Raw genomic sequence first — 24,859 nt, forward strand, 5'->3', positions numbered from 1 at the left:
GGATGGATGGGTTTAAGCCAGAAGGTAAAAAGTGATCCTGACCCAATTCTATCCTTAGTGGCGCTCATGGGCCACAAGCCCTGCTCTGGGGCAGCACGCTTACAGCTCTAATTTCACCATGGTCTGCCCCATCCGCCAGCTGTCAGTGCCCAGAGACCAGGAGCCTGCTTGCTTCTCATATCCCTGTACACCAAGCACTGGCACACAGTAGTTGCTCAACAAAATTCAATGCATGAATGAATAATCGAACTCCCCAGGGAATTCTGTCACCTAAAGGAAAAAAATATGCCTAGTGACAAAGTTTAAAGACATTTAAGAAGGGAGCTTTGAAAACACCATCTGTAGCAAGAGCTATAGGCGGAAACTTCATGAAGACATGGTTTCACCAACTTGCAAAGGCCTGCTGGCACCCGAAGCCTGTCTCTTGTCTGCTCTTCCCATCAATGTGGCTATTCAGGTTTGCCCTTTACTGAAAGCTGGAGCTGTCTCTGGAATAAGCTAGGTTTTCTTCCACTGGCCTTTAGGATTTTTATACCTCATAATCGCAGCTTTATTTAGCTGAATATAGTTTGGTAAAGCAGGCTAAAGCATTTGAGGGCTCACTATTTAAGAAAATGGGCAGACAGTTCTTGCCCTCAGACACACACATGAAAAGTGGAGTGCTTAACCAGAGGACAGGCTGGGGCTGAGCACATCCTAATTAAGGTCCCCGTGCAGACCAGCACAGGCCTAGGGAAATTCCATGCCAAGGTCACTGCAAGGTTACTCCATGCCCTGTAAGCTCCGGGCCAGGGGTCTCGAGGCCCAAGCATCATTTACATCGCTTAGCGCTTTCCCACCTGGTTCTAAAAGTGGTGTCAAAGCTTAGAGTTAACGTTTACTGAACACGGGCCAAATGATCCCATGCCAGCTTAGCCCTCCCTGGCGTTTTGTTGCCTGAGGAGACATGATCGGCCCCATTTCACAGATGAGGAAACTGAGGCTCAGAGAGGCTAAGCAATCTGGCCAAGCTCACACAGCTGGGAAGTGGCCGTGCTGGAAGTCAAACCACCTTTCCCCAAAGTCCATGCCTTTTATCACCACATGGGGAGGAGCCGGAGAGAAAAAAAACCTCTTCTTTTCTACCCTTATCCCTGTTCCATCTCCATTATAGGTCACGGCCTTACCAGGCACCTCAATACACACTTATTAAGTAGCTTATGCAGATAAGCTGCTTTAGACGAGACTTTCTGCATGGTTAGCTGAGAAAATTGAGACACCTGCCAAGTGAAGTTGGGTGTTTTCCACCAAAAATAAAGAAATAAGTATACATGGGTCTTTGAAAGGTGGGTAAACTGGCATCTAAGTTCTCCATGTGCATTTGTTCTGTGAGAATGATACTCTGTAGATATTGGGGGTATGTTTATTCTAACAACATGTGGGACACTCCTGCTACATGCTCTTGGAGGTCCTGGAGTGAATCGGCAGTTGTAACCACAGGTGATCAAGGTTCATGAGGGGTTTGGGGGTAATGAGCATGGAGGAAGGTGCACTGAAGTCCAGGAAGGTTCCCCCGAGGGCGATACTAGAACTGTGGCACATAACTCATGACCCAGGGAACTAGGCACCAATTGGTTCGTCAGAGCAGAGTTCGCAGACAGATCCATCCCCCTCCTTCAGTGTCCTGCTTCTTCTGTCCACTTCCCCCTTGGGATGTCTCCCCCACCCCCCCAGTGGTCAGAGTCAGCCGTGAACAGCTGGCTGGGACAAGGGGGCACCTGGTCTGCAGAGGGCCTGGGACTCCCCTTTTAGTCCACCTGTCCTTCACCCTAGAGCCCACAGGACTGACCCCACGTCTACCCCGCAGGTAAGGTCCAGCACAGAGGGTCACTCCCTCCTGCCTACCCTCCCCCTTTGAGTGGAGCCCCACCAAATCTCAGCAAGGCCTGTCGGTCATTACAAGGCCACTGGTGGAGCCACGAGAAAAACAAATCTCAAGTGCACGAAGCATGGTCAGCCCCTTGCCCAGTTACGGCCCTTCTGGGACATCACTTTGGAGAGCCCAGAGAGATACTCCAAAACGTGAGAAATGCTTTAGGCATGAAAATTGCACATTATTTATAGCAGCAGAAAACGTGGAAACATCCTGAATGGCCAACGGTAAACAGCTGGTGGACAGGTGGACAGTGACGCAGCCTGTGAAGCTCCAGGTCTGACCGGACTGTGGGGGGGTGGGACGTTTATGCCATGGTCAGGGGAAGGGTGGCCAGAGGGGGGCGAGGATGGGAGGGACGGGCTGAGCCCCTTGCCGGGCCCTGCTGGGCACTGGTGCCCCCGTGTGGGACCCTCACGTTCTTGCTGTCTGCTGTTTATTTCTGGTTTGATTGCCTGCCTTACTCCAGACTGTGAGCATGAACCAAGGTGAGCTGTGCATCGGTGCTAGATGCTCTGTCCAGCGCCCAATGCAGTGTCTGCCACAGGAGACAGCCATTGTTGGGGGGCGGACCTCCCAGGGGAAAGCACGGGGTCTCCTGGCATCTGGAGGTAAATCCCTGCTCATGGCAAGGGAGCTTGGGACGTGCTCAGGGGGTCTGAAGTGGGGCAATGGGCATCTCTGACTCCACTTTTTAATTTTCACATTTTATGTAACACCGTTGTGTGACTCAGATGGAGGGAAAACCCATCCCACGTGGTGTGGAGATCCCTTCCTACCTCGGTAACACAAGTTGTTCCTGCAGCCGCCTCCGTAGCTGGGCGGGCACGCGGAGCAGGGCCGGCCGTTTCTGTAGGGGGCTTCTCCAATCCAGTTCCCCCTGAAGACAGACCAAAAACACCCGTCAGGAGGGAACACCGCTCCAGGCCCTGGGGACCGATCCTCTTCCCAGGTCCACTCTGGGGCCTGAACAGAGTCACCGGTGAGTCAGAGAGGGAGGAAGCTGTGCACCCTGTGAAAGGAAGGCAGCCGTCCTGGGCCTTCCTGTGCACAGAGTCTAGAGAATTCTAGAATCCCAGAAATGCTACGGAAGGGAGCTACAAGACACCTTTCCATTGCACCTCTGTCCTGTCTCATCAGTGTGTGTGCTGTTGGACCCCAACACCCCTGTAGCCCCATTCTACCAAAGTCGCTCCGTTGGGCCTTGCTGGAGTCTAGCATCTTTGCACTAAAAGCTGCCAGGATGCCCCTTTTAAGCCATTTCTCAAATGAGTGAAAGTTTGCATGTTCCAGAGAAAGCTTGAATTTACCAAGTTCCTACCACATACCAAGCCCTGGTCTATGGGCTTCTCTGTGCTCCTCACCCCCTCCTCCCTACAGCCCAGGAGGGAAGAGCTCGAATTCATTCTTTTTGCAGAGAAGGAAACTGAGGCACGGAGAGGTTAAGTAACTTGTCTAAGGTCACACAGCAAGCAATTGGTGGGGCTGGGACTTGAACTCCGGCTGTCAGGCTCAGAGCCATTGGCACACTCTGCTCCAGGGGCTGGGACAAAGGTCTCTCTGTGTGTCACGGATGCCATCCACCTCCTTCTGGAGTTCCCAGGGCAAGAAAACTGGAGGCTGCTCCATCAGATTTCTCCAGGGGGCTGGGTAGCAGGTGGTGAGTGGAATTCCTAAGCCCGTCAGCAGCACAAGCTGGGGCCATGAGTGACCAGGGACAAGTCTTTGTGATTTGTTCTAGAAACTTCCCCCTGGCTGCCCAGTCATCCTGGCCTCCTTCAGGGGAGCAGTGAAGGGCAGATTCAGCCGACTTCCTCTAGCCCCAAGCCTCTGCCCCCTTCTCTGTAGAACAGGCTCGTAACAGTAGGGTTGTTGTGAGCATTACATGGGTGACTGTGGCCAGCCTGAGTGCCTGGCTCAGGGTAGAGGCTGCACTCTGAGTTTGTTAAATCAACAAGCTCATGCTGGGAACGTTCTCTGACCACTTTCCAGGGAGGGAGGAAGGGGGCCCTGCTAGTGCTGGCCTGAAGACAAGCTGCAGAGAACGCAGTCTCTGTTTAACACGTACCCTTAGGTGGGCCTAGAACCTTCTGCAGCTCCAAATAGTGGGATGGCACTGACCATGGCGTGTGGGCATCAGACCTAGGGAGGGTGGGCGGGTGAGGGGCAGGTTTGGGGGAGGGGCTTCCGCAGCCCTTACAGTGAGCACACCGCTCCTTCTACCCTCCCACGCTGCAGATGGCAGAGTGACAGTGTCCTGTACCATGCCACAAACCGCGCTCATCTGACACCCTTGCTCAGATATCCAGGCTGGCTTGGGACTCACAGGGGCCTTGGGGATGGTTCCCTCAAATGGAATGTCACAAAGCTGACTGAGAGTGCTTCAGAGCCCGTCCTAGGTGAGGCTGAGTAGGTTTCCTGAGAGTATTTGGGAAACCACATGGATACATCCTGCTCCCCCCAGCCAAATTCTCCTCCATATCTAGGGTTCCAGATTTCCTCAAAGACAAACCACACCTCCAATGCTCCTAGAGCAATAATGATTCTGAGTTAGCATTTAATGAGACAGATGGGCTCCTTACTCTTGTAATAGTCCCATGAAGTGTGTCACTGTCCCCCCTCATACACATCATTAGCATCAAGGTACAAGCCCATCCCCAACCCCACCCCAGCCAAAAATTGTCCCCAAGGGATCTGAGCCCTGCACCACACCCAAGCCCACCCTCTCAGCCACTGTCCCCACCCTGGTGCCTGGAACAGAGTCTGCACAGTCCAGGGGCTCAAAGTCTCTCTTTAAGAAAGAACATGGAATATCACGCAGCAGTCAAAAAGAAAGAACCACACTCAACACCACGGATGAATCTCTCAGATACGATGTAGAGCTGGGCACAGGACGACATGTATGACCCCACTCATGTGAGGCTCCCAACCAGACACAACTGACCGATGGGGACAAAGGTTGGAATGGTGGTCACTTTGGGGGGCACAATGGGGCACTGGAAATATTCCCTATCTTAATCTGGATGGTAGCTCCATGGGTATATATACCTATTGCTATGGACCAAATATATGTGTCCCCCAAATTCATATGTTGAAGCCCTAACCCTCAAGGTCACTCTATTTGGAGATGGGGCCTCTGCGGAAGTAATTAATATTAAATGAGATCACAAGAGTAGGGTTCTGATCCAACAGGATTAGTGTCCTTATCAGAAGAGACACCAGAGAGCTTGCTCTCTCGCTGCCATGTGACGACACAGTGAGAAGGCGTCTGCCTGCAAGACAGGAAGAGAGCCCTCACCAGAACCCGACCGTGCTGGCGCCTTCATCTGGGACTTCCAGCTTCCAGGACTATGTGAAATCCAAGGGTACTTCAAAAAGTGCATGGGAAGATTTGTATTAATTTTCAATTAATTTTTCCACCCAGTCTGTGGTATTTTGTTATAGCAGCCAGAGCAGACTGACACATGGAATGTGTGTTGAGCTGTACACTTAAGATTAGCATATTTTACTATATGTAGGTTATTCTTTTTTCAAGGGGGGATGGCTAAAAAAGAAAAGGATTTTATTTCTGATTGAAACTTCTTATGTATTTTTTTATATAAAGAGTCAAATCAAATCATTCCTTGCTCCCCACCTGCCTCTCTACCACGAATTTCACCATCTTGGACCAGTTCACTGCTCTTCATGGCGTGTGCATGCCTCCCCAGTGGTGACACAACACCCCTGCTCTTAGACACGTGGGCTGCTGAGACAGTGAGTGCCACCCCAGGCGTGCCAGACTGTTTTTGGATTGCTTCTATTTCCCTTGCAAACCTCAGTGATTCCCTTTCATCTTACCTTCTTGAAGCCATTCCTGATCCAGACCAAATAAATGAGGTCATTCCCATTTCATTGTCACTAAGCAAATATGCCTCGAGGGCCCACTGTGTGCAGGGACGGTGCTAGGGTGGCTGCCAGCTTAGTGACCAGTGTGCAAAACCTCAGGCTGTAAACTGGACGAGCAGTTCTGAGAATCAGCACGTACTTGTCCAGTGAGCGGCCAAGGTGAATGAGTAAGGGGTGAATGACGCATCGATGGTCTGAGGATGCTGTCAGGAGGGAGACAGGCTGCGGTAAGAAGATGTGGTGTGGGCCCTTTTAGCAGGGGAACTAGAAAGAGGAAAAACGAGTTCTCACGCAAACATGTGTTTTCTAGGGTGCTATCTATAGTGTGTTTTCAGAGAGAAAAAATAATAATACTGCATGGCAGACCCTGCTTGTGGCCCAGCCAATAGCTATTCCTGCTTCTGACCTCACTCAGGTGGTCCCAGAGGATGACAAGCAAAACCAATTGCAACAACCTCACTGATCAAAACCAGCAGGGCTATCTTGTTCCCCTTACCCATGACTGGTCTAGATCTGGCCAATGACATACAGAGGAAGTGGGCCAAGGGTGAGAGAGGCCTCAGCAGAGGGCCCTTTCCACCGGCTCTCCTTCCTTCTGCTGGAGAAGATGTGATGCCGGTGCTCTGCAGCCATCTTGGGACCATGAAGAGAGGGTGGCCGAGCAGGAAGAAAGAGCCTGAGTCCTCACTGACACTGCTGAGCTATGAAGCTAAACCACACGTGCCAACCTCTAGACTCCTTCTTATGTGAGATAATGAAGGGATTCCACTGGTAAGCCAGTTTTAGTTGGGTCCTCCATGGCAGGCAAATGCATCCCAACCTACATGACCATGCCGTCTTGTTCTTACTTTGGGGAGTAATTGCAGACGAGGTAGACCGCGTTCTCCCAAACATCTCCCCAGACGTTCATCCTCTGGCAGGTGTTCACAGCACAGCCGACCTTGTTGGTGGTGGCCCATACTATCTGAAAAGATGACATCCCTGTGTTACAGCTCATCAGGGTGACAAAATCTGGCCTGGATCTACAAGGTGTGGCACTGGAGGGGTATGCGGTGAAGGGGTGAAAGAGCAGATATTTTCCCTTAACCCATTGAAGATACATACATTTCTTAAAAAACAAAAAAACCAGAAACCCTCCACATACAACAATGAAAATGCCCCACCAAAGTAAATTGCCATAGAAGTTTCTAGCGCTTCCTCTCAGTTTCTAACCACTAACAGCTGGGCCCACTGGCTACACTTTGGGTAGAACCGAATTGAAGAAAAAACATTAAGGCAATAACAGCACAGAGGTTGAATGGATTCCGCAGTGATAGCCCAGGGTGTGTCTGTGTGTGAATGACTGGTTTGGGGTGCAGGACTGAGGTCACAGCCAGTCCCCCTGGTTACCTGTGTGTAGTGGGTGCACATGGGCCCCGAGCACCTCTCTGGACACCAGGGGTTGCACTCATGAGGATATGGGTAAGTATAGTCCTTCACCTCGTCATACCAGGACTGCACGTGGGACCCGGGTGAGCGATACCTGCAGAGACAGGAACAGCTTGTCACACCCCAGTCACCGCACACCCACCAGTACAGACTGAAGCTTGAGCCACCCTGGGGGCAGGCTGGGGGTGGCACTGCTTAGGGGGAATAGCCCTTAATTCCACCCAGCACCTGTTAAAAGTGCTTAAAACCAGAAAAGTGAAGAGCACACCTGGGGTCCCTGGAGTCACTCTGGGTTCCAGCAGGCTCCCGGGGTGGCCCACACACCACCTGTATGCAGGAGACTTTTACCTGGCCCCCAACGAGTTCTTGTTCATGTTAATTATGCATCTATGTTCATGTTCGCTGAGGAAACATATGCAGCCCACGAACCCCATATTTCACAGATATTACGGCTTAAGACAAAACTTAAGACATGAGTCCATATAAAGTCGATATAGAGAAAAATATTAAGTAAGCAGTTGAAGAGGTGATACGCACATAGGGCAATGGCCATGGCACAGGAGAGTCTGGAAGTTGAGAAATGTCTGGTTATGGGGGACAGAGCAGAGGGGTCCCTGTCACCCCCACAAAGAGGAGTCTATAGCCTCATGTTTCTGTAACAGAACTGGCTTCATTCCTCGGCTCCATGGGGTATCCAAGGACTCAGATACAAAGCAGAAAACTCATTCAAGGCACAGAAACTTCCAAGTATTCAGAGCTTTGCAGTCAGGCGCAAACACTTTAAAAAACTTATTTAGGATTTTATCGTCTAGATCCTCTCCCTCACCCCATCCCCCACAAGGAGGGCCCCAGGCACCATCAACATCTCCCAGGGGAGCCACCAGCTACCCTCTCCCTGGGACGTCCTCCACGAGGTCATCACTTCATGGCCACTGTCCCCTTGCTTCAGCCCCAACTGCCAGGTTGGCGCCAGTAATTTTTTTAATCAGGAAAAAAAATGGATGCAAATCCATGTTCATGCCATCACCAGCAAGTGTAAACAAAGTGGTTTCAGAAAAGAGAAAAGGCTTGCAGGGGAAAATGAGCATTTGTAAGAGAGATGTGGTCAGCAAGGCAGTTAGAGGTCTTGTAACAATTACTGCTTGGACCCACAGCGAATGGCAGTGGTCAGGGATGTGCCCAGGCCACGGCCTCTCTTCTTGGAGCCAGCTCGGGGAGGGACGTGCCCGCAATGAGGGAGCGACAGAGCACAGGGACACTCACCGCCGTCCACTTCCCGCGGACTTAAGGTCACAGGCACGGTCATGTGGAAGTGGACCCTCGGCCGCCACAGGGGCCAAGCGGTGAGGAGCTCTTTTGGAAAGCAAGTTAGCAAAATTCTTCAAGAAGGGGAAAAGTCTCTGTTCCCTGGGACCCATCAGGAGTTATCCTAATGAAATAATTCAAGTGAACCAAAACAAAAAACCAAAATACAAAAACTAAGCTGCAAGAAAGGAATGGCTGCATCTTGGTCTGTCAACTTGAGGCACCATTCGGTGGCCTTTACGAGGTGACAATCATGACACTATATAATAGAAAATTATCTGCTATTGTAGGAGAAGTGGGGGGAAAGAATTAAAAGCTGTCCAGGCTACAGATACCAGCAGGTAAAACTATGTTGGCATACAGCCGAATGCTACAAAAGAAACCCAGAAAAATGAAGAGCTGAACCACGCTGGTGGAATGGGAGACTTTCCTTCCTTTAGACATTTTCTTTTAATTTTATCATAAGACTGTTTATAAAAAGTGAAATTCACTGAAGAAAAAAACCTCATGTCAGCGCTCCTCCACAAAGTCACAGCTGTGGGCCCACCTCACACCTGCCCAGGGCTCTGAAGACACACTGGCCTGAAGAGGAGTGTAGCTGCTCCCAGCCAGATGGAGCTCCATGCCAGGGAATATCTCAGTTTGAAATGAACGCAAACCCTCATCTCTATTTTGAGAGTATATTCAAAGCCCATCCAACTTTTCCATGAACAGGGCAAAATGGAAGCAGATCCCAGGCCCCAGAGTGTGGCTGGGTCTGAGGACGTGAATTCAGGACTCTGGGCACTGCATGTCCACCTGCTGGTTAGGTCTTGTTGGTCATGAGTCGTTATCTTGGCTGTGGTCACAAGACAATTTCTCCACTTCCTCCAATGAACCAGCCCTCAGCCCCTGGGGGGGGACTGCCCGCCTCTCTGGGTGCATGGATATATGGCCCAAGTTTACTTTGGCCACACTTAACAGACAACTGTCAACACCTTTTACAGGAAAGGGGACAAAGGCGTTGCCAGACCAAGAAGCCTTGGAGGGTCAGAGGAGTTAGCACACCCCCTGATGGCTGGACAAAGGGGGAAGGCAAAGGGCATCTTCCCGACAGGGTGGAACCTGGCTCGACCTTAAGGAGGGAACAGAACCCAGACGTGCTGGGGGCCGACAAGACAGTAAAGACGCCCACGAAAAGAGCAGACACTCCCATTTCCCAGCTCACCCAACCAGGTCTTCCCCACCATCAGCAGAGCCCTTTAAAGATGGAAAGGGAAACCCAAGCTCTATAAACCTCTCAACCAGTCATCAGTATCTGGGATCAGCCAATCAGACTCAAATCCATTTGATCACTTGGAAGTGTTTCTGGGCACTGAGCCTCTGTTTCTTACATGCACATGGATAGATGCGCTCTCTCTCTCTCTCTCTCTCTCTCTCTCTGTGGGCTGAGTTCTATAAAGGACACAGTACCAAGCCCAGCATGTCATAGGTGCTCAGCGGTGACAGCCAGCTCACACGTGGGGGGACCACGGCAGCTCGAGGGGAGCTCTCAGCTCTCACCTGCCCCAGTGGACAGCCAGGTTCTGCCCGATGGACACCAGCAGACTGGTGGGCCCATGCTCCCAGATGCACTCGTGGGCCCAGGCTGCCGCCGACTTCTCCAGCTCTTCATCCCAGGTCTGCAGAGGGAAGAGAAACGGGCACCATGTCAGGATCAGGAAGGGTGTAAGAACCCGAACTGTAGCGGCCACCCCAGGTTGACCTGCGGGCCGGTTTTCAGCCTCTATAATGCTGGGTTCCTAAATTAGCAAGTTGGACAGGGCAAGTCAGGGAAGGACCAGAGGTGCCCGGCTCCAAGGCCATTCTTAGAGTTCTGGCTCAGCGTCTATCTTGCCAACAACCCTGGCAAGTCCCTTCTCTCTGGGCCTCAGCATCTGTAAGATGGGGCGGCCATGCCGAAGGCTCACAAAGCATAGCACCGCCCACTGTGTGGAAGGGAAGGTGAGTGCCAGCAGAGGTGTCTTCGGGAGGCCCGGAGCCTGTCCTGATGATCGTGACTCCCTTTCGTTAAACGTGTACCAGGTGCAGCAGGCCTCGGACTTTATCAGAACGCTTTCATTGCACCCTAACCATGGGCCTCTGAGGTAGACATTCTTATTCCCATTTTACAGAAAATCGAGGCTTAGAGGTGCAACATCATTTGCCCAGGGTCCCACGGCCAGCCAGTTTCAGAACCAGGCTTTGAACCCAGATCTGAAGAAACCTGGAGCCTGAGCTCTCTCTACGAGCACTGTTCTGTGTCAGCCACAGCAGATAGTGTGATGCTGTCCCTAGGCCTGGGGACAGAAATCACAAACAATCCGTGTGGCATGGGGGTGTGGTTCAGAATGGCCGTGTGAACCTGTGCACGTATTCACCCTCTGAGCCTGTTTCCTCTTCTGTAACACGGGCGTGGTGATGCCCTCACCATGAGTATTCCTAGGGGAGATGAAGCCTGCCAGGGGCACAGCCAGGGCCTGGATTTGGTCGGTGAGAGCCTCATCCATGCCAGCCGCTCTCGGGCAGGGGAGGAAAAGTGGTCAAGGGCGCCTGCGGGGTGTTTGAGATCCTCACTGGCCTCCCGCTGGAGAATCCAGCAACAAAAGTGCCCAGATGCCTGGGTACCAGGCTTCGGTGTGGGATGATGACACAGATCAGGAGGTGGATGGTGGTGACAGTTGCACAACAGCATGAATGTGCTTAATGCCACTGGACTTAAAATGGTTAAGATGGTAAATTTTATGGTATGTATATTTTACCACCTGCTCACCTCCCAGCACAGCCCATCCTGAATCAGGGGGCTTTGGGCAGAGGTCTGGGCCAAAGAATCAGAAGACGGGCTCTGCAGCCTGGCCCGCCTCGCAGCTGGCCCAGGGAGCACAAGTAACTCCTCAGGAAAGGCCATCAGGAACAAAGCAGGCGGATGGCTTCTGTGGAGGAGCAGATGCCGGGCGGCCCTCGGCTTGCTGCCAGCCAGCTGCTGCTGCAGGGCCTCCCTGCAGTCCTCCGACACCTGCTGCAGTGCCGGGGAGGCAGGGGCTGTCCCCTTGCCCTGGGCATCCCCAGCCCCTGGCACACAGTAGGTACTCATGCAAAACTGTCCTAGCAGAGCCCGGGACGTGTTAAACCAACTAGGGAAGCCCCCAGTGTGGAATATCATGACGCTGCCAACACAGCGGAACGCCTTGCCTCCCTCCCTCCCCCATCCTGCCAAGACTCCTCCACGTCCAGGCGCAAGTCCTGCCCCAGGGCAGATGCCTCTGGTGCCCTGGCCACATTCCTTGACACACTCCCATTTCAGCAGCAGTGGACATTACATTCTGGGTATGCTCAGACTCATTTCTTGACGACAGTGCCCCACATTCAGTGCCCACCAAGCCCAGAGCCGCTTTCCATCTCAGATCTTCCTCCAATACTGTGAGAGCTCCCTCACTCCCCAGCTGTGCTCATGCACAGCCTGACATGGGGGCGTTAGGCCCCCGGGGTGACCCTTGGTCAATAGGGAGCAGGCCTGTGGATAAATGCAGCCACCTCCTGCCTTCGGGAGGGAGGTCCAACTTCTACACTATTTGCTCCGCAGATTCTGGCAGAGCTAAGCTCCTGCTCCCACCGTGCCTCCCCCATAGAGCACCCTGATGTTGGACTCACTCTTCCTGTCTTCTGGACTCATGGGTACCCCTCCCCAATAAACCACCTGCAGCCAAGTCCTGTCTGGGACTCTGCTCTGGGGGAGCCCACACTAAGCTGCCCCCTCTCAGAGCCCAGTCAGGGCGCGACTCCTGCTCTGCCACGCCCAGCTCAGCACGTCCCTTGGCTCTGCTGTGCCTCAGCTTCCTCCTCTGCAGAACAGAGCTGATCTGTTGTCCCCCAAGGTGTGCCTAGGATGAAATGAAGGAATGCCCAGAGAGACCGACGGCTGCCATCACTGCTCTGAACTGGGTTTCCTCACACTCAGCCAGATCCAGCCTTTTTGCACTTCTGACTGTCTCCAAAGACCTTCACTTTACCCGAGAGGATCAGCTCACTTAGGGCACTGATGAGACTCCGAGTCAAGGGTAGAGGGTGTTCCCGGGGCCTCCTGTCTGTGCCCAGCACCCTGAAGGGTGTTCTCTGTTCTATTGGCAGCCCTGTGAAGATGACACTGCCCTCAGAACTTACAGATGGGGAGACTGAGGCTCAGGGAGGCAGATGGTGGCTGGATCTCTAAGTAGGAGAACACCCAATGCTCCATGAAGGACAGACACCGTCCACCTGGACAGGTGGGCAGTGGGGGTGGGCAGCAGCTTGCACACACAGCAAGATCCTTCTAGAAATAGCCAGCTAAGGCTCTTCTCACACAGTGTTAAATATTTCGACTTGTTTTTGGTATCAGGGTGATATTTGCTTCATAGAATAAGTTTGGGAGAATTGCCTCTGTTTCAATCTTTTGGAATAGTTTGTAGAGAATTTGTGTCAATTCCTCTTTGAAGGTTTGGTAGAATTCTACAGAGGACACAAGAAGATGGAAAGATATCCCATGCTCTTGGATGGGAAGAATCAACATTGTGAAAATGTCCATACCACCCAAAGTGATATACAAATTCAATGCAATCCCCATCAAAATTCCAATGACATTTTTCTCAGAAATTGAAAAAAACTATCCAGACATTTATGTGGAATAACAAAAGACCACACATAGCCAAAGCAATTCTGAGCAAAAAATAAAATAAAAATAATAAAGCTGGAGGCATAACACTACCTGACTTTAAACTATACTACTAAGCTATAATAACCAAAACAGCATGGTACTGGCATAAAAACAGACACACAGATCAATGGAATAGAATAGAGAATCCAGAAATCATCCCACACACCTACAGCCATCTGATCTTTGACAAAGGCACCAAGTCTATACACCGGGGAAGAGACTGCCTGTTCAGCAAATGGTGCTGGGATAACTGGATATTCATATGCAGGAGAATGAAACTAGACCCATACCTCTCACCATCTACCAAAATCAACTCAAAATGGATTAAAGAATTAAATATACACCCTGAAACAATAAAACGTCTTAAAGAAAACATAGGGAAAACACTCCAGGAAGTAGGACTGGGCACCATGAATACAACCCCCAAACCATAAGCAACCAAAGGAAAAATAAACAAATGGGATTATACCAAACTAAAAGGCTTCTGCACAGCAAAGAAACAATTAACAGAGTTAAAAGACAACCAACAGAATGGGAGAAAATATTTGCAAAATATACACCTGACAAAGGATTAACATCCAGAATATACAAGGAACTCAAAAAACTTTACAGCAAAAAAAACAAGTAACCCAATTAAAAAATGGGCAAAGGAGCTACATAGGCATTTCTCAAAGGAAGATATACGAATGGCCAACAGACACATGAAAAAATGCTCAACATCACTCAGCATTCGGGAAATGCAAATCAAAACCACACTGAGATACCATCTCACTCCAGTTAGGATGGCTAATATCCAAAAGACTGTGAATGATAAATGCTGGCGAGGTTGCTGGTGAGAAAAAGGAACCCTCCTACACTGTTGGTGGGACTGCAAAATGGTGCAGCCTCTATGGAAAATGGTATGGAGGTTCCTCAAACAATTGCTGATAGATCTACCATACGACCCAGCTATCCCACTGTTGGGAATGTACCCAGAGGAATGGAAATCATCAAGTCGAAGGTATACCTGTTCCCCAATGTTCATCGCAGCACTCTTTACAATAGCTAAGAGTTGGAACCAGCCCAAATGTCCATCATCAGATGAGTGGATACAGAAACTGTGGTATATCCACACAATGGAATACTACTCAGCTATAAAAACGAATGAAATACTGCCATTTGCAACAACATGGATGGACCTAGAGAAAAATTATATTAAGTGAAACAAGTCAGGCACAGAAAGAGAAATATCACACGTTCTCACTTATTTGTGGGAGCTAAAAATAAACAAATAAACACACAAATGAACGGTGGGGGGAAGGAAGAAGACACAACAATCACAATTCCTTGAAGTTGTTAAGACAGATATGAGGTTGATGGGAGGGAGGGGGGAGAGTGAGGGGGAGGGAGGATTTGGTAATGGGCCACAAAAATCAACCACGTTGGACATTTATAAAATAAAATTAAATTAAATTTAAAAAATATATATATATTTTGACTATCACCCCAAAATAATGCACGCAGGAATGAGACCCAGTTCACCAGGCTCACCCGGCTGTCACTGACTCCTCCAGCCCCTCCTGGCCCTCATCTCCTGCTCAGCCTTTGCTTTCCCACCTGAAGACACTGGTCCACCTCCTTCTACAGCAAGGGCACGGAGGACATTCTTCACCCCTCAAAGGGACGACTCGGGGAAGAAGAAAGAGCACAGGACAGTGAGGGCTACTGGTAAGAGAGTTTGCACCAGCTGTACCTGGGTGGGCTTGGCCCCTTGCTTGCTGTGTTACTTTGGGCAAGTGGCCTCACCTCTCTGTGCCTCAGTTTCCTCATCTCTAAATGGGTTAATGATACCTATTGGAATAGCATTGGGGGGAGGTTAAATGAGAGCAAGCATCAAGCCCCCAGGTGAGGGACAAAGTAGTCCTCAGTAAACAGGACCCTGATATCAAGGAAGTTCATTTTCTTGAGCACTTACTATGTGCCAGGGGCAGTGCTGGGTCCTGCACCTCTGGAGCTGCTGTTGTCTGAACACTTGCCACTTGCAGGGCTGTCCTAGAAACGTTTGTGTCATTTTCTTATTTAATTCCCATAACAAGCCCTTGAGATGTTTTGTTCTCCCAATGTTGCAGATTTTTAAAAAACCTTGAGGCTCAGAGAGGTTAAGTAACTTGCATGAGGTCACACAACCAGGAAGTCAGAAGTTAGACAACCCAGCCCGTCTGGCTTCCAAGGGGGCTCTTCTGCTCTGCACACTGTCACCAAATGCTGGTCCTACCCCACCAAAATAATAATAGTTATTAAAATAATAACAACAATATAATTAACGTTTATTTAGAACATATCATGCATCATCTCAATACTTCCTCCAAACAACCCTATGAGAAAGGTACTTTAATTGTTTCCACTGTGTGGGTGAAAAAATAGAAACAGAGAGGCTAAGCAATCTGCCTGAAGTCACACAGCTACCAATTGGCAGAGCTGGGACCTCAAGCCAGGCAGGCTGGCTGCAGAACCTGTCCACTTGTGAAACCTCAGAACAGTGTGTCTTAACTCTTAGGAGTTTTAAAATCCACCTTTCAGTGCTAGGGCTATTTCAAAGGGCTGTGGCTCAAAGCCCCAACAGGCAGTGCTGAGCAGGAAGCCACGTTTTCAAGACACTTTCTCAAATCAATGGCGCCTGTCTGGGTGGAAACAAGAGCAGACGGGCAGCATGGGGCTGGAGGAGTTGGGGTGCAGTGGCTGGGCCTGGCTGCCTTCCCCTTCCTCGTGGCCCTGCTGCTCAGAGGTGCCCCTACAACATCGACAAAGGCTCGGCATCCCTGACAGGCAGGCCATCTAGACCAAAGGACGCAGATCCAAACTCCAATCCTGGAATATCACAAAGGACAGGAATAGGAAAGTGTGAAAGGTCCATCCCGGGCTGTCCGGGTGGCCCAGCCTGCCCTGCTGCAGATGAGCTCCTTCCACTTGTGTGGAAGGCCTGCTTGCACCGAGTCTGCTCCCAAACAGAGGCAGGAAGCATCTGGGAACCTGGGGGTTAGGGTTCAGTTGAGCCCAGTCCCTGGGTGCAGGGTGGGTTGTCCAGAGAGAGGCGCATAGCCCCCTTGCCTCACGGGGACCAAGGCCACGCCAGCAGGGCTAGGTGGATGGGACATTTCATTGGTCTCAACTTCTCTGTGGTCCCTTTCCTTTCATTTTTCATGAAGCAAACATCCCTACAGCATTTCCAGCAAGCCCCCTCTGCTCTCAGAGATTGGGAGTGAAAAAGAAAAACCTGAAAGGGCTATAGTGTGTATTCAGGCTAAAGCAGGCATAAGGGAAAGTCTGGGATCCTGAGCTTGTGACATCTCTCTGCCCACTCTCTGCCCCTTCAGAAACAGCCCCTAGACGGGATCGCTCTGATTCCAGGGGACTTTACTGTAGGGGATGCAGAGCTCGGAGAGAAACAGAGAAAAAGCAACAGCAGCAGAAAACCGAGCATCACCAGAACCTGTGGGCAATGTCTTCCAGATGGTCCTTTGTCCTTCATGTCCTCCCCAACCGAGCCCCACCCTGTCACCTACCCAACTGAGCTGCCTCGCAGAGGAATCCCTGCTTCCCACTGGGCCTCCGATCCTCCTCCGCACGGCAGCGGCAGTGTTTCAAAGTCATGAATGTATCCTCCTTCTCAAACCCCCCTTTTCATAGAATAAAATGCAGGCTCCTCACCTGGCCTCAAAGCCCTGTGTGATATACCCCTGCCTGCCTCTCTAACCTCCTCCAATGGCCTCACGCCCTCAGAACCAGGTCTCAGCCCCACTGGCTTTCTGAGAGCTCCCTGAGGCCCCAAGCTTTTTTCCCCCTTAAGGAAAGAGACTCGTGAGGTGGTGGCAGCTTTGGCAACTTCGGTTCCCTCTGCCCAGAATGCCCTTCCCTGTACACTTGTCGCTCAATCTTTCTCACTCTTCAGGTCTTAATTCAAATGCTGCTTCCACAGAGTGGCCCCCTAACACCCCAACTTCAGTCAGGTTCTCCCACTCCTAACGTTCTTTCTTATAGCTCCCTGTGTTTCTTCATCATACTCTGCATGTCTCATAATTATGTTTCCTCCCAGAATCTAGAACAGCACCTGGCATATAGAAGATGCTCCATAAATACTTCCTTCCTGTACCAGTGTGTAGGCTCCAGGAGGACAGGAATCTCATCTATTTCGTCTACCTCTTTAGATCAAGAATCTCACGATGTGCTGGGCACATGTGAGGCGCTCAATAAACACATAGAATTAACTCATTAATGAAATCCCAGGTGTGCAGAAGGCAGAGCAGCAGAGAAAGGAGGCCAGATTGCCTTCCACTCACTCATTCAATAAATAGTTATTAAGCACCTCCTGTGTGCAGATTTGGGGGAGAGACAAGGTAGCTTTGAATCAAAGCTTCACCATTTACAGCTGTGTGGTTTCTGCAAGCCCTTTAAAGGCTGACCTCTTCAAGACTCAACTTTCTCATCTGCAAAATGGTGCTAAAACTCCCTATTTTCCAGCATTACTGTCAGGGTTACACAGGACACAATTCATATGGCACATAACGGCCACTCAGCACTCATGTCAGCCCTCCATGGCAACTTTGTAGGGGAGACATGCAGCCCACCTGGCCTGGGGTTGCTCCTGGTAGCACCCTCATCCAGGCAGGGGTGCCAACAGGTCAGCTCAGCCCATTGACAAAGTAACATGACAACAGCTTTAAAGACACGGCTGAGAATGTATCCTCTCAAAGACATTACCTGGAGGCCAAGAGCGCCTTCCAAAGATGATGGCTATGCATGTGGCATTCGGGCACCCTTAAGTATGTCTCCCAAAGTGGCAGATACTTACCCTCTGAGACCCGGATTTTTAAAAGTCATTCAGAGCTGATGAATGAACAAAGTGGAGGCTCCTGATCAGTGGACAAGGAGTGACCCCAACAGAGTGAGGCCCATTTCCCCATGGTCTGGGAAACCAGCCAGGAAGGAAATTTCTGCCCTGGAGTCTGGGGACAAATGGCAATGTCACCCAGCCACATCTGGAAAGCCCATCCCACGAGCCCGGGAGGGTTGACCATGGCTGCCTTCTGTCACCATTAACTCCTTCCCCAGTTGGCAAAGGCCAGGGATCAGATGAGGAAACATAAACAGAGAGGCTAAGTAATCTGCTCGAAGTCACACAGCTAGCAAGTAACAGAACTGGGACCTGGACCCAGGCATGCTGGCTCCTGGGTGGGGCTCCCCACCCGCAGTCACCGTGCCCAGCTAGCTCCTGCCCTGGCATCTGGCTGTGGCCCCAGGGAGGATGGGGCAGGAGTCTGCACCTGAAGTCCAAAAGAAATCTACATTAATGTTCTATATCTTTAACCCTAAAAAGGTCTGCACAAGCTGCCCAATGCATTAGGTTTTGAAAGAGTGCTCATATTTCCTTCTAAAATTAGCACAAGCCCTTGGAATAAATGCCAGGACAATTTTCTTGAGGGAAGAACAGTTTTGAGAAACATTCCTGAAGGCCAGCCTGGCTCAGAGGGCTCTGCTCAGACAGTCAGTTCATTGGTCCTAGATCTCGTGTGTGCACAGAGGGGCTCTCAGGCACGCAGTGGTCTCTGACCACAATGGCCATGAGAGCAAAGTGACCATCGACAAGCCAAGTCCAGAGAGGTGCTGTGCCATGGCCTGGGATGAAGGCTGTGCAGGAGCTGGAGAAAGCAGGCAATGGAGGAAAGGGCTCCGGGAAGGGACAGCATAAGGGTGGTGGCCGTGCCTGCAGAGCGTCTGCAGGGCACCGGGTGGGCCTTTCTGGCTGAAGCGAAGTGGGAGAAAGAAGTTATCAAGACAGACGAGGGCTCCTTATGAGGCTCCGGTGCTAGACAAAAGCATTTGGGCTCCCACAGGGACACAGAAGGTCACAGGAGTTTCCAGAGCAGGAGAAAGGATGGAAAGGAGTGAAGATTTAGGAATGGATTCAGAATGGGCTGGAAGTGGGAAAAACGGGAGGCAATGAAGTCCTCCCCGCCAGGGCGAGGCCGCTCGATAATCGAGGTGTGACAGGAACAGGCTGGGAGAGAGGGTGGGAGATGCTGCAGAAGAGCCCTCGTAATATAATAGAGCCGTGGCTGAGAGCATGGGTCCTGGAGTCAGCTAGACCCAGGTTCAGATCCCGGCTCTGCCACTTACCAGCTGTGACCTAGGGCCTCAGTTTCCTAATCTATGAAGTGGGGAAATAGCATTACCTACTTCACAGGGCTGGGAGAATGGGAAATGATAATGTCAGAACAGGCATCGTAAGGCAGATCTTTTGGCGTAGAGGGTGGTTAAGAGTTTTCTCTCTGGCCCATTAGACCTGTCCTGTCCAATATGGTAGCTGTTAGCCACATGTGGCTGCTTAAATTTAAGTTAATTAAAATGAAATCAAATTAAAAATTGAGTTCCTCAGTCACACTGGCCACATTTCAAGTGCTCGAAAGCCACACATGGATAATGGCCCTGTATTGGACAGAAGTCTCCACCTTTAAGAACGTCCCCCTGGGCAGCGTGGCCTTAGACAGACAACATCCATGTGGAAACTTCCACTGGACCCTGGAGCTCCATGAGTGGAGGCAGGAGGTGTAGACTTGGAGAGCCTGTTCCCCTCCGCTCCTGAGATGGATTTCTCCTCTCCCAGGAGGACCCTCCACTGCCTCTTCTCTACCGCCTCCCCTCTGACAGACACCCCGTTTCTCATGGACTCAGCAGCCCTTCATCACTCAGAGAAGACACAGCCCAAGGTGGGTGGGGTAGAACCCAGGCTGGCACAATGATGGCGGTGATACTGCAGCCCAGGTATGTGAGTGTCTCTGTGTGGGGCATCTTGCACCACCTCATCCCATTGTCACCAGAGCCATGCAAGTAGCGAGGCTCAGGGAGGAAACTGGCTCACACCAGCTGAGGCGATGCGAGGTCACACAGCTGGGAGGTGCCTCTGCGGGGCCTGGCGGGGAGAGGCAAGGGCTGGGTTCTGGGTTCAGCTACAAAGAGGCAACGTGAGGAGTCGGCAGCAAGGCAATGTGGGTTCCACGGTGAACCCACGAATAACTGGGCCTGCCCCTCCCACCAACTGGGGACCAACCCGGATGGCGGCCCCAGCCCCCCCGCTCACGCCAGCCCCTGCATCCGGCGTCGGTGCTCACCATATACTCCATGTTGGAGGCTGACGGGTACACCTGGCCCCGCAGCTTGTTGTGGAGCATGAGGATCTCCTCCTTGTCTGACCTGGGGATGGCCCGCCGCGCGCGCGAGTGAGGCTCGTCCTGCTGGTATTTGCTGAGCAGCTTCTCTAAGTGTGTGACATTGGGCAGGAAAAAGCCGTGGGCCCCACAGACGAGCAACACCAGCCCCAAGGGGACGCCACCGCTCGGGACACAGCGCATGGCTCCACACCTGTGGTATCGACCGGGCAACAGGGCAGCCTGGGCTCCTGGGGCAGAGCTGGGCGCTCAGAGCTCTGGAAGGAAGCAGAAGGCAGTGGAGGAAAAGTCAGGTTAGTACTGAACCCACAACGGCGCTGGCTTGAGCAGCGATTGAAGCAGGGCAATTCTCCCCATTTTGTAGATGTGGAAACTGAGGCTTGTAAAGCTAACTGACCAAGGTCCCACAGACAGGAAGTGGTGGAGCTGGAGTTCAACCCAGGGGTTTCTAGCAAGCGAGCTCTCTGCATACCAAATAGGATCTCCTGGGAGTTTCTCCTGGCCTCAAGTGTTCTCTTGACACTGTTTTGAGTCAGCATTTCTACACATGCATGAATTAAGTTCTGTCTCCCGTCCCCAGAAGGGATTGATAGAGTCATTTCACATCACCAAAGGATCCACAATTAACCAGCGTTAGTGGCAAACTTCCTAGTCCCTGTAAAGTGAGACTCAGTTTACCAAAAATGGTCTACAGACCACGCCAGACCCATCATTGCACAGGTTCCTCTGATCACTGCCCTCCCACTGGGCTCCACTCATGTATCTGTGACACACTACGACATAGTCACCTAGAGCCCAGCCAAGGACTCAGCCCCATGCTCCACAGAGCAATGCTCACCTGCTGATTTGATCCTCAGAGAAAGTGACAGTGGACAGAGGAAACGGTCTCTAAGGGAGACTCTAAACTCCACTCTTAGCCCCAACCCCACTAGGCAAAAACCATGAGACAGCCTGCTTCTGGCTGATTAGGAACCTACTGCAGACACTGCATTGCTGACCTTTGCTCTAAGTTAGAGGTTCATATGGGTGATTAGTACCCAATGACCACATCAGGATGGTTACCTGTTGGTGATCATGTCCAGACAGGTATTAGTTAATTTCCCAGAATTTAGCCAGATCTCCTTTGACTGATAAAACCAACAGCAGGGCTGAGGGGACAGAAGGAAGATGGTGGCCCAGGACTCCTGGACCTTCATGGCCCTGTCTTGGAGCTTCACTTCCCGAGCATGTTCCTGGAGCCCTAACCCTGATGCATACTGGGGCTGGGGTGCTGTGGGACATGGTCCTCAGGTCACATTAGGTGGGATTCATCCCTCTCAGAGATCCATGGTGCCCACTGCTTTACTAAAGGCACTGAGCATGTCTGCAATAAAGAAACCCCCTGTTATGGTCTGAGTGATTGTCCCCTCCAAAGCTCATGAGGGAGCACGATCTCTAGTGTGCAAGTGCTGAAAGGCAGGGCCTTTGGGAGGTGATTGGATTGTGAAGGCTCTGCCCTCAAGAGTGGATTAATCTATTCATGGGTAAATGAGTTAGTGGATACGTGGGAAGCCATGTGTCCGTGGACTCCGGCGTGGGAATGTAAGGAGGACGGTTCTCTGTTCAGCAGAGCTGCGGAGAATCTCCGTGTGTGTGGTATGGGGCCCCGCAGAAGTTCTCCCCAAAATCCCTATTCCGGTATTCTCTGGATTGCATGCACCTGTCAACCCCTCTGGAAATAATCGGATGTTTTATGGGAATGTTTATGCTCTTGTTCATCTGTGTGAGGCGGCAGTTGTACCTTTTAATAATGATACAAATGAAATTACATTTTTCTTGGTTAACGAAACTGGCCTTTTGGGAAACCTCTCAGTTAATAAAAACAAGTTTGATTTGATTAATGAAACCCAGGTAAAAATGTCGAAAAGTATACCTGGGTCCATGATTTGTTCTAACCATTGTTCTGAAAAGAAGGTACAAAGAAGCCACGAGGCCTTCCTGTACAGATGGACAGATGGGGCGGTGCAGCAGAGTAAAATAACAATAAGTTTTCCTGTAAATTTACCCGAGGCACAAGTTGCCCGGGTCATTATCCTACCATGCAGGGGTTCGGTTTTCACTGTCAGAGACGACAATTATGTTGGTTAAATATTAAAAGTCTGGTGGGCTCCTGGAGGAAGAAATGGCATGCTACATGGAGGAGCTGATGGACCTTTTTTTTTTTTTTTTTAATACAGGGCCATATAGAGAGGATAAATATTTGGTATGGTAAGATTAAATATGAGTAAAATATCTAAAGTTTTTGTTTATGAAAAAATTAGTTAGGTTTGGGCCCCTAAGTTGTTCAAAAACTTTAAAACAAAGAATCGTTTTACACAAATAGTTAAATCATATTAGAAAAAGACGTGCTTTTTAAATAATTGTTGCTTTTAGTTGATTAAGATAAAAAATTAAAATCAAAATAGGTGATGGATATGTAAATCATATGTTGTAAGGGTGAAATGTTTTACTTAAAAACCGCATGTGCTGCCGACCGTGAGGTCTCTGGCCACTGGCCACAGACCTCGGTTTGAAACTCTTGCTTGCTGGTCAAGTCTGTTTCACTTTAAAGAGTGATATGTACTTTTTAAAAAGATTATGATCTGTAAATAATGACATGTAGTTCTTTTAAAAGTTATGATTCAATAGAATCAAAAAAGGATGATTTAAATATTGTATTGATCTATTTGTGCTCATAGTTTAATATTAACTTGATGGAAAATGTTTGCTTTCTGTAATTAGAGGATAGACGTGGTATAAATAAAGGAGAACGACTTCTGTCCGTCGTCCACTGATGCACTAGACATCATCGGTCCGTCATCGTCTTTTTTTCTTTTTTTTCTTTTCACCGACTCCACACATCCTTCTCGGGCTCCAAGAACCAGCTGGAGCGGGACTCCGGCATGGAGAAATGGGTCATCATGGGTGTTCACTAGTGGCTTTGTAAGGAGAGCAAGTGAATGCATTAACGTGCTCCTGCTCCCCACCCCGCCAGCCAAGGGATGTCCTGCATCACCTCGGGACTCTGCAGAGAGTCCCCAAGAAAAAGGCCCTCACCAGACACATCCCCAGACTCCAAAACTGTAAAAAAAAAAAAAAAAAAAAAAAATTCATTTCTTTATAAGTCACCCAGTTTCAGATCTTCTATTATAAGCCACAGAAAACTGACTACTAGGCTCCCTACCTGTTATTAGCCCAGTCTCACAAACTTACAAACTTTAAAATGCTGAGGTCGGGATTTTACTAGGCAGATTCCTGCCGTGCCTCTTGTTCCTTCAGAAAACCCTTCGTAAGCACCTTCACCGGCTGGTCACTTTATGTACGTCATTTCTGATCATTGTGACAGCCCAGGAGGTCAGTCTCTGACCATCCCCATTTACAGATGAGGAAGACAAGGCCTAGGGTGGGGGCAAGATAAGCCCAAGTCCACCCTCCTAGTAAATGGAGATGCTGATGCCCAAACTGATAGTTCTGAAGACCCAGACATTTCCAGCAAGCTGCCTTGGCTCCTATGTCCCTGGGGGCCAACTGTCTCACCTCCACTGAAGGGCCACAAACCATAGATGTCCTCCTCCTGGCTTGTCATCTAAAAAATACATATGATTCGTCCAAGAAGACAAGGGAGGGCCTGGATGGGTGTGTCCATTTATGCCCCAGCCTCTGCTTTACCCCCAGGGAAGAGTGGTCATTTGTACAACAGCCTTTATTGAGCACCTATTTTGTGCTGGACCCTGGGATGGAGACTAGGGACACAAAGATGAAGATGACGCAGTCCCTGGCCTCGAGGAGGAAACCGTGGTCTCCACCCAGTGGGACAAGGCTGAGTAAAGACAGTGCAGGGGTTTGGGGGGCCAGAGCATGGGGCTCCAGGATTCTGCCTGGATGGGGAGGGTGGTAGCCGTGCCTCAACACAGGGTTCGGTCCTTCAAAAAGCCTTCCCTGTTCTTTGCCCACATGGCAATGGCCAGGTTTTCACCTCTCAAGATAGCTGGGACTGCAAACTGGCAGCCAAAGAAGGGCGTCCTCTTCCAGGGGCAACACATGGATGGAGGCAGGGATGGGATAGGTCCAAGACGGGCATCCCAGAAAGCAGAAACGCTGGCACCAGACGGCACAGAGTTAGCCAAAGAGCTATGGGAATGCGGCCGTTCCCATCTCCAACCCCCTGGAAACTCTCCAAGGTCCTGACAGAGCCTGTGCCTTGGATAAAAATAACCCCCATGCAAAGAGGAGAGGCTCAGCTTTCTCTGCAGCGGGCTGGATGTGCTGGCCTCCTCGAAGGCCTCCTCTCTGGGGCAGAGCCCAGGAATGGCTGGGAGGGCTTCCGCGTACTCACTGGCCCTGCTGGGAACCACCCACGAATGTGGACTCTCTCAGAGTCCCTGGCTTCTCCCTCAGGTT

At 50.6% G+C, this 24,859-nt stretch overlaps 1 protein-coding gene across 1 annotated transcript in view; it reads right to left on the reverse strand.

The window, feature by feature from the left end:
• Window positions 1-24,859, reverse strand: part of CRISPLD2 (cysteine rich secretory protein LCCL domain containing 2) — a 73,853-nt gene that overhangs the window by 35,658 nt on the left and 13,336 nt on the right. Inside the window, exons 2-6 of the mRNA XM_063111833.1 lie at window positions 20,384-20,697; window positions 10,073-10,191; window positions 7,187-7,319; window positions 6,646-6,761; window positions 2,692-2,792 (exon numbers count right to left, since the gene is read on the reverse strand). Coding sequence (XP_062967903.1) covers window positions 2,692-2,792; window positions 6,646-6,761; window positions 7,187-7,319; window positions 10,073-10,191; window positions 20,384-20,623 — 709 coding nt within the window. The 5' untranslated portion in view covers window positions 20,624-20,697. The remainder of the gene's footprint in view (window positions 1-2,691; window positions 2,793-6,645; window positions 6,762-7,186; window positions 7,320-10,072; window positions 10,192-20,383; window positions 20,698-24,859) is intronic.

Source organism: Cynocephalus volans, chromosome 10 (genome assembly GCF_027409185.1).
Source record: "Cynocephalus volans isolate mCynVol1 chromosome 10, mCynVol1.pri, whole genome shotgun sequence".
NCBI lineage: Eukaryota > Metazoa > Chordata > Mammalia > Dermoptera > Cynocephalidae > Cynocephalus > Cynocephalus volans.